Source organism: Macrosteles quadrilineatus, unplaced genomic scaffold (assembly GCF_028750875.1).
Source record: "Macrosteles quadrilineatus isolate MER2022 unplaced genomic scaffold, UCM_ALF_1.0 Scaffold_3__2_contigs__length_128488019, whole genome shotgun sequence".
Lineage (NCBI taxonomy): Eukaryota > Metazoa > Arthropoda > Insecta > Hemiptera > Cicadellidae > Macrosteles > Macrosteles quadrilineatus.
This window is the reverse complement of record NW_026542596.1, coordinates 70,229,188-70,239,495: the sequence shown is the minus strand read 5'-3', so window position 1 is coordinate 70,239,495 and position 10,308 is coordinate 70,229,188. Positions and strand designations below refer to the sequence as shown.

At 32.2% G+C, this 10,308-nt stretch overlaps 1 protein-coding gene across 1 annotated transcript; it reads right to left on the bottom strand.

Moving 5' to 3' along the window:
- Window positions 1–3,370: 3,370 nt before the first annotated feature.
- Window positions 3,371–7,969, bottom strand: LOC128991184 (uncharacterized). The gene is made up of 3 exons (XM_054413967.1): window positions 7,805–7,969; window positions 4,878–4,956; window positions 3,371–4,278 (listed from the first exon to the last, which is right to left on the bottom strand). The coding sequence occupies exons 1-3, from the start codon at window positions 7,844–7,846 to the stop codon at window positions 4,043–4,045; spliced, it is 357 nt and encodes a 118-aa protein (XP_054269942.1). The 5' UTR covers window positions 7,847–7,969; the 3' UTR covers window positions 3,371–4,042.
- Between the last annotated feature and the right edge of the window lie 2,339 nt (window positions 7,970–10,308).

The window sequence follows — 10,308 nt, the reverse complement described above, 5'->3', positions numbered from 1 at the left end:
AAACTCTAGTTGCCACAAGCAGCACTTTCGATTACTGAATGCAGGTACTTAAACCATTATAAATTACGTAACCTTTTTCTCTATATCTTTATCTGTAAACCAAATATTTGTTTATTAACGAATTGCTGGCAAATTTAACTTGCCATGTTTTATATTCTAAAACTACAATATTAAAAATTGTATAATCTAAAAGTGGTTAAATATTTTCTTTATTAGACTAGGCCTACTTACATCAATACTGTCAATTTTATGATTCAAACTGTAATCGAATTTTCACATTTACTCAAAGCAGGGAATACTTTATGCGAATGCTCATCTCAAAATTGAATCATTTATGGATAAGGTTCCAAGTGGAGTTGTAATGAATAGCAGACTTAGAATATGGGTCAGATGATTTCTCATTTCTCAAATATCTGTGGAAGATTTATTTCCCTGTTTTGAAAATTTCCATCCAGTGAGGATTATGTGATGCCATTTGTCCTATCAACGACATTAAATAAAACTGAAATCTCCTAATTTGACAATAAGTATATGGCATTTATTCAATTTACAAACAGTGTTTGAATCTTCACAAAATACTATACACATCTATCTATGTTCCTTTTCCCTACTACCCCTAGCATCTAGTGCTAGCCCCTAAAAAAACACCATAACCCCATACCACCATGTCGTGTTAGTGGTAAAAAATAATTTATAAATAAAAAACTTTTTTAAACAAAACGTTTTTAAACGCCCTAAAAAGTAGAAAATAATTTACAAATAATTTATAAATATGTTGAGAGAGTATAAATACTTGTACGATTTAAAACGAAAAACGTGGGGTGCATGCAATAGATAGTTTACAATTACCTTCACTTACTGAACTAATGTATTATTATCAATTAATTGCATGCACCCAACGTTTTTCGTTTTAAATCGTACAAGTATTTATACTCTCTCAACATATTTATAAATTATTTGTAAATTATTTTCTACTTTTTAGGGCGTTTAAAAACGTTTTGTTTAAAAAAGTTTTTTATTTATAAATTATTTTATACTTTTTAGTTTTAATGTGTCTGCATGTTAAATCTATTTCAAGCATCTATATCAGATTAAGACAGAGGCATGTGGGAAATCTAAGGTTTATTTGAGTTTCTTTGCATATAATTATGTATTAGATTGCATGTATGGCCTACCTACTAACTATAAATATATCAATTTATTTAATCGCAATGTTTCTGAAATATAGTACTTCTCTGCAATGCATTCACTCTAAATATTTATTGTTTACTTTATAGAATACTAAATAAACAAAAATTGACATTATTTACAAACACCTTGATACCTGCAATCAGATTTTTTATCTTTATTTTGAAATGTTTGTTTGTATTTTTTTTTTATCACAATTTTATTTACAATCTGTTCATTTTTAGAACATTTAGCAAATACAATAACAAATTTTAATAAAACGTTAGTTAATCTCTGTCCATTGACAGAGCTAACTTAAAAATATTTCAATGAAAACATAAATATGTAAATAAACAAGGGAAAATTAAATTGTTCAAACAAAACGTGTGCTTAGATCCAAAACATGAATCCTTTTTAGCCTGTATATACTGGTGCTGTTGTCCAAGAGGTTTAGAGCCAGGTGATTAGGGTGATTTTCAAGTTTCTTTAGATATTTTGCACTAAATTTGGTTATTTCCTCTTCAACCGTAGGAATTCCACTGTCCTTGTGAAGGATATTGTTATTAACATACCACGGGGCTTGCAGAATGAACCTTAAAACTTTTGACTGAAATCGTTGGATAATGTTTATGTTCGACATACTGGACGTTCCCCACAGTTGGATTCCATAAGTCCAAATTGGCTTCAGTATTACTTTGTATAGTTTGCAATGGTCAATTTTGATTTACTTTTTAGGAGCCAGGAAAGATTTTTAAATTTTAAATTTAGGTACATTCTTTTATTCCAGATATGGGTTTTCCAGGTTAATCTTTTGTCAATCGTCATGCCGAGATATTTCACATCGTGGGATTGCGGAATTTGGACATTATTTAAGGTTACAGGAGGACAAGTACCTAATCTGGTAGTGAAGGTCACATGAGTAGATTTGCTCTCATTCACTTTTATTTTCCATGTTTGCAACCATTCTTCTAAGTCATCTAGGGAATTTTGAAGATTAAGTGAAGCTACCAATGGATCAGGATGGGACGCTAAAATAGCTGTATCGTCAGCAAAAGTGGCCACAGAAGTATTCACATTTTCAGGTAGATCGGCTGTAAACAGAGTATATAGTACAGGTCCGAGAACACTTCCTTGGGGAACGCCAGCTTGAATTATTTTCTATTTTTTAGTTTTTTAATGCGTGAGGATGTTAAATCTATTTCAAGCATCTATATCAGATTAAGAAAAAGGCATGTGGGAAATCTAAGGTTTATTTGAGTTTGTTTTCATATAATTATGTATTAGATTGAATGTATGGCCTACCTATTTATATATCAATCTATTTAATTTATTGTTTACTTTATAGAACATTAAATAAATAACAATTTACATTAATAACGAAAATCTGTATATCTGCAATCAGATTGTTTATCTATATTTTGAAATGTTTGTATAAAGAATCTCTTGGGAGCATAACCTGTACCTCTTAACCTCTGCTCTTCGAACTGTCAAATTTAAGTATTTACAGCTGACTTAAATTAGTTGATATATTTACATCCTTTCAAAATGTAAACATGAAAAATTTGGAAGCCAATGGGGCGTAGCCCAAGGGAAATTTCAAATTTAAATGATATAATATTGCATTGTCATGTATTTGTGAGCTATGTTTCAAATTTCAAGTCTCTAGCTTATCGGGAACATCGTTTAAAATTGATATCAAAATTTGTAGGAAAGCGAGCTAATAAAAACAAGCCCATGGGGCGTAGCCCGAAAGGAAATATGAAAATTAAATGATATAATATTGCAATGTCATCCATTTGTGAGCTATGTTTCAAATTTCAAGCCTCTAGCTCATCGGGAAGTATCAAAATTTGCAAGAAATCGATTTAATAAAAACAAGCCCATGGGACGTAGCCCAAGGGAAATATGAAAATTAAATTGTATAATATTGCATTGTCTTCCATTTGTGATATATGTTTCAAGTTTCAAGTCCATAGCTCATCGGGAAGTTAGTATAAAATCGGTTGCAAAATTTGTAGCGGACAAGAAAGCGACCTAATAAAAACGTTTTAAATAATCCATGAGGTCGAGGTTGTCTTCATAAAATAAATGAACTCAGATTAAGAAATAAAACTTTGATATATATTTCCATTTTCTTTTATAACTTAACCTAACCACCCTATATCTGTGATTTTGGCGCTGTGGCACTAGCACTAAGATGCTAGGCCTGGGATAGTAGGCCTGGGACAAGGGACATACTTCTGTTACCAGACTGTATTTTAACTTGCGGAATATTAATAGTCCGGAAATTAAAATCTGACCGTGTCAGAAAACCTACACGACCAAATGGGGCTAGAGGTAATTTTGTCTTCTTCCTCAACTGCAAGAGGTAACTGAAAGGAAGTGAAAGGTCTTGTTCTGAGTTTGGATGTTTAGTTTTACTTTTGAATATTTTAATAAATCATTATTCACTATGTATGTCATTTAATCTAGTTTCCCCAACACTAACCTTGTACCGGGACGGTGACCAAAATTAAAGTAAAAATGCCTAGGGAAAAAGTAAAAATGGGTTTTGATACTAAGTTGACACTAATTAGGGCAAAACAAAATTAGGTGACTATGATGGTACAATTTAACGTAGCCTAAGTTTTTGTTTGTTTTAAGATGTGATGTAACAACTCATTTGTAAGTGGCGTTCTCATTTCTTAAATTTATCTTTTTATTCATATTACACGTTTAGTAGTATTTTAGCATTATTGCGTCTCTTTTGCCCTCCAAATGATCAAATACAGCCAATCTAATTAAAGCTAATTAAGTCAATTTACTATGAGGGAGGAAGGGGACTTGCAACATATTATTAGAAAGAATATATTTTCGGTGAAGAGGCTACTGCTTCTCAGTATTTAATACCCAATGCAGCTCTATATTCTGCTAATTCTTGTTCTTTTTTTCGGTCATATTCGGCATTCCACTCAGCTCTACGACGTCGTTCTCGTTGATGCTTTTGAAACTTTAAAAGACGAGGAATAAACTTTATATCCAACACGAGGTTATTCCAAAATGAGGGTTTGGAACCTTCGAACTTTCCTTCCACGACTCGCCCATAAGGAGGTAGCTCTACCCACTTTTCTTCTGAAACCAAAAAACATAATAATAACTTGATGTCATCAAAATCCTTTTCACTGATAAATTCAAGCGCTCTCTTCCTATTTGTTTGTTTTTGTCTACACGAGAAGACAACTTTTTACTTTCACCCCCCCCCCCCCCCCCTTCACATACTATATGGAGAAAGTATTGCTTTCATCGAAATTTTAAAGTTTGCATTGTCTATGTGGGTTTTAAATACGTTTTAAATACGTGGCACTCTAAAATATGCTGTTTAAAAAGATCTCTGCAGTGTAATACAACCGTTTGGCATTGTTTGCAGTATAAATAACCCCACCACGGAAAACCTCCTTTTGTATGAACATGTTTATATATTCGGTCCCCATTATTGTACTTTCGCTAATGACCTTTAGTGCGTTTGTCTAGAATTGTGAGGGAATCAGGTAAAGCTATCGTTCGAGTCAGGTTTTGTTTTAGGTATTTGACTATCATTTATGTTACAGTATCACCATAAGGTTCTGATGATCCCGTACTTCTTTTACTCTCGGTGATGAAGACTCTAATAGGAAAGTGATTTGCTGTAATATATTGAAGAATGATTAGTCTTCAATAGTTTAGTGACTTACCAAATGATTGATAGGGAGTATGAGCCTCATCTTTCATGAGTAGATGCTCATTCGATTCACCCTTCGCTTCGTAAAAACCCTGAAAAATAATAAGAAAGTCTCTAGTATAAGAAATATTTAAGTAACACTACTTATTACTCTACTCTTTGTATATTTACTTTATACCCATTCTCTAATACAGGTGCTTCATGTGTGCAGTTTTATACAAATTTAATTAATTCAAGTATTTTTTATAAATATATTCTACTAGCAGAGTACCTTCGTACGGGGTTGGCGTATTAGTATAAAATGCTTATTGCAGTTATACGCGTGCTTTGCGTTCGCAATGGGAGAGGACACGGTTTAAACACATTTGGTTCTTTTAATTTACGGTATGCTATAGTCTAGTATTTTGTTGCTAGTTGGTTCAAATTAGATGTTGTCATAAATGCAAAAATAATAGTGATAAAATACACAAAAAGTACACAAATACAAAAAAATAATACACCCTGTTGGTAAACCTTAAAACTTTTTAATGCTTAATATCATAGAACCAACTTGTGCAATTGTAACAGCTGCTCTTTTCAATATGAACTCGATAAACCGTTGCTCGAAATCGAGAAAAACTGCAACTTGTAATAAAAGAATATAGAACAAAAATAAAAACAGCAAGACCTCAATCAAAGAGTCACTTTAAGGTAACACAGTACTCAAATATAAAATTTAATTTTTTGTTTTTTTTTATTTTTTTGTTTTGTAGAACAGACTTTTCCGAACACGGAGATAATAAAAAGTAAGGGAGAAAAAACTTATTTTTAAGATGTTAAGCTACTTTTATAAACTATTGCAGCCTAATTTAGCATGTCCAAGGTCCTACTACTAATCAAGACGCAGAGGGTACGCCGTCAAATATTAAATTTTTTAAACATTTTTTTATTATTTAGTTTTGTAGAACACACTTTCCTGAACACGTACATACCAAATATTATGGAAGAAAAAATTATTTTAAGCTATACAGCGACATTTATACACTTTTACTTTAACATTCCCAAGGGTCCTACTACTACCCGTGACAGGGGGTACTTTTGTCGTTTTGCGACAAGTGGTTTTTAGTCAGGTACACTTTTCTTCCTCAATTATTCTAAAAAAAATCCAATTTTCTTCCAATTTTAATAAAAATTGGTGTGTGTGTTCCTCATATGATAAGGAACAATAATACGAATCAGTTTCCATGACAACCAAAAGCCTTTGAAATAAAAAAATATTTTATGTTAAAAAATTACAAAATATTTTATAACATTTTTAAAATCATACTAACAATTTAATTTTGCTCAAAAACTTTTTTGCTTCATATTATTGTTGGTAATAATGTATTAAACTTAGTACAAACATTTCAAGTTGATAGGTTAATATTTGTTAAAGTTATGTGTACCTTAAAACTGTCATTTTAATATGGGCGGGATAGGGAGTACTGTGTCACCTTAGTAGTTAGTAATTTCTATGACAATAGAAATATGAAAAATGTTATGTTGTAAAAAATTATAAAAGTACAATATTTAAATATAGATCCGCTCTCATACTGCTTTGGTTATCTCTTATGTACTCGTGTGGCGGGTGCCCTAATGTCTGCCACAGTCTTAACAGATTGGGCAATTAGGTTGGCATTGTGACCTGCATATTTTCATTGTATTTTTTAAAATTGTGTTTCATGCGCTGTTGGGTTCCAGTGCCAACGTCTTCGGTATACATACCTTCTGGAGGAATTATATGACCCTCTCAGTGGTAAAACGTATCATGGATCTTGAAATTGTAGATCCCCTGTGTGATCCTCTCATCTAAATGAGCTTCAGAGCTGACCATGGCAAAGGCGGAATTGATTTTACGAATTTTATCCAAATAATTTCTCGATCTAAGTGTCACATCCCTGTTTACACATTGGGAGTTTCCAAAAAGTTCCTGAAAGTATGGTAGATTCCGCAAATGAGGTAAACGAACCTTTCATTTATGGCAACAAAGAGTAAAAATTGAACCGTCTTGGCCAGTCTTTTCTTGCTTAAAGTGTAAGCAACCACAATATAAACATTTAACGTTCATTTTTCCGAGGTTGGTTGTATCACTACGACGGTACTGCCACTCTGAATCCGTCAAATGTTCCATTGGGAGGTTGATGCAAGCGGTCACATTCACGTTCCCTCCAGCCACCACAGTTCCTTCGTCTTACTGGTGATGGGGGCGATTAGTTCTTTAAATTGATGTATCACACAGCTTATGTTTACATTTGAAAATTTCCGAAAAAGCACCCCTACCCCCCAAATTGGGGGGCCTTTTTGGGGATTTTTTTCAAAATTGTACATAATTTTATTGGATTCGGCATGTCCAAATTAAGGAGGAATGAGAATGAACAAGTGCTAAAAGCCTTACCTTTGTACACAAAAGATATGGAAAGTTTTTAAATGAACCCTGTATATAAATATAATAAAAATAATACAAAGATATATAAACACACACATACACACCGCGTCCCTAAAAGAATGGATCAAATCTACAACTTAATATACTTATTGTCGAGGGTCAAAAAGTGCTAAAAGCCTTACCTTTGTACACAAAAGATATGGAAAGTTTTTAAATGAACCCTGTATATAAATATAATAAAAATAATACAAAGATATATAAACACACACATACACACCGCGTCCCTAAAAGAATGGATCAAATCTACAACTTAATATACTTATTGTCGAGGGTCTTAGAAAAGTCAACAATGGCATATTTTAAAGCTGGCTTCTTTAAGTTTTGTTTAGTACCCTTTAACAATATTCAGCTGTTTCATTGTTATGTGCAGGCTTTAATTTTCAAATCATACCATTGCAAATGGAGGTGTAGTTAAGAAGCAAAGTTTATTGAATGGCTTATAGAGACGAACCTAAATCTACGGTTGTGATATTTACCAAGAACAAAATCAAAGAGGAAACTAGAACCAAACGAATCATTTGCACTTGGTGAATCCGAAACTTATACTGTACTCAATATTTTAAAAGTTAGGCTGATCAAAGTCACTCACACGTACAATTTTCCTATTGGTTGTTAGAGGCAATCATCAAAACTAACCAATTAGTCAAACTGTTCTGTTGATAAATGTTCTATCATTTGCAAGCAACTGTGACAGTTTAAAGTGCCTAACATTTTCCTTGAAATGTAACTTGTAACTAACTAGTAATGTAACCACACCACCACAAAACTGCAGAAAAAGTAATTTTCTATTTTTCTCATTGGATTTTTACAAAAATATTTCCCTAAAAAGAAATATTTATTTCCTTTTAAGTAACAGTGCCAGGTTCAGAGCATTGCTCGTAGTGTTTAATATGTTATATTTATAGTTTATAGTTAGCCATAATTTATAGTTTATTGATTTATTTTTCACATTTATTTTTCGAGTTAGCCCTCCCAGATAATTTAACACTTGCCAATATAGTCCAGGATCTGAATGGGGTTGAGCATGCATGAAAAGGGTGTCGCAATTTTATTTCTGATTGTTGTTATAGGCACTATAGTGATCACGAAAACGCATGTTGTCGCCCCCCAGCGTGGTCGACATCCCGGGGGGTGGAGGGGGGCAATATTGCGGGGGGCGCCGTTTACTAAAACGCCTATAACTCGAGAACTATTCTAGGTAGAACATTACAATAAACGTCAATTTACTCATAAAATTATGATCTTTAAAAATGTTGATGTAGTGAAATTCGTATCTTTGTTGGTTTTTTAGTTATTTTAAATTGAAGCTAAAATCTCCAATTTACAAGGTAAAAATGGGGTTTTCCCAATTTTGACCCTAATTACCAAACAATTTGCAATTTATTTCTTAAACCTCTTTGTTGAATATAGCACTTTTTAGCAAAGGGCTGTTGTATGCCTAACGGTTATGCAGATAATAAAAAAAACCTTAAATTTAAAATTCCCATGTTATTCTTATGGAGAATCAAAAAACTGTTGTAGTTTGCTTACATTTGGATATATTATAATCAAATTTGGCAATTTTGTTTATTTCATACTAAGCTATCAACATTTCAATAAAAGCTCACCTCAATACCTTACCTGTAGCAGCAAACCTAGGTACTCATTTAAATTAATATGATTTTAATAGGAAATAAAGCTGACAGTTTTCAGATAATATTTGAGTATAATATAATATTGAGTCTGCAGGTTTACTGCGGCAGGGGTACTTTTTAAAGCAACCGAAATTACAAGTACCAAGAGACACTTTTTAAGAATAAACATAGCTTTTATGTTTGTAGGTCTATAAATAAAAAACATAATGAAAATCAGGAAGAAATTAGAGGGAAAAACTGTTCTTTACTTAGGTTATTGTTACTTTACAATAATTAAATTTTAATATAAATATGCTGGGTCATTTCATTATAGTATTGAGCAGAAGAACCGTAAAGGAAGAGTGCCTACTGTGGAGTTAAACTAACACAAATATAAATAGGATACGCCATTTCACTGTACAAAACATAACACAGACTTAACACTTATGTAACTTGGAATGAATTGCACAATTAATTATTTACTTAATTTTTACCACTAAACAACGCACGTAATCCATTGTAGGCTTGGCCTTTTAGACTTTTACCTGGGCAAAATTAATAACAAAGCAAAACCAACTGGAATAGGTATGCATCCCTTAACATTTTGTGAAAATTCCCAACTATTCCCACTTTAGCAAAATCCGCCATCTTGGAAAATGGCGGACAATCTATAAAACACTGCAAGGTTCCACTTAAAAACTTATTGTTCCCAAAACACTCCATCTAGAAAAGTCTATTAGTCTTAGATTCTTCACCATAATGTTAACTACAAGAAAATACTATATTATATATTAGTAATATGATTTTAATAATGAAAAAACAAATTAAATTTTAAAATATGATAAAACATTTAGAAATTTTCTCACTTTTTTCGAGTTTGTCACCATTATTATTGAGGAAATGCAGATTTTATCTTTTAGCAAACATGTATGGCTTTAAATTTCGCTTCATTTCTGTATATAATAAAAGAATGTTTGAGCAATATTGACGTAAACGGCGAGTGTCAAAGTACAATCTCATGTAACGCACCTGTGGGACAAAAATGTATAGTAAATGAAGTATTTCCTATTATTACTAAGCAAGTCTTCAAATAGTTTTACTTACAAGAATAGGTTCAAATTATGTCTCTTAACATTTTCCGAGAATAATTCAATTGTTCCACTTTAGCAAAGTCTGCCATGTAGGAAAATGGCCGACAAACTATTAAGTAGTGCAAGTTTCCACTTAAAAATAATGTTTTCCCAATTCATTCCATCTGGATATGTCTAACTAACTTTCTCGTTTGAAGGTTACCTACAAAAAATTTCGTATTGATGGCTGATAATGTTTTTTAGTAGGGCTAGTGCAAAATCCAATTTTTACGTAAA

What these genes read in the sequence shown, in the direction of transcription:
- LOC128991184 (XM_054413967.1), bottom strand. Translation starts at nt 7,846, where the DNA reads ATGATTCGTTTGGTTCTAGTTTCCTCTTTGATTTTGTTCTTG. An exon ending in CCTCTTTGATTTTGTTCTTG is followed by an intron (nt 4,957 to 7,804) that starts GTAAATATCACA and finishes ATTATTTTTCAG; the next exon opens with GGTTTTTACGAAGCGAAGGG. An exon ending in TACTCCCTATCAATCATTTG is followed by an intron (nt 4,279 to 4,877) that starts GTAAGTCACTAA and finishes TTTTGGTTTCAG; the next exon opens with AAGAAAAGTGGGTAGAGCTA.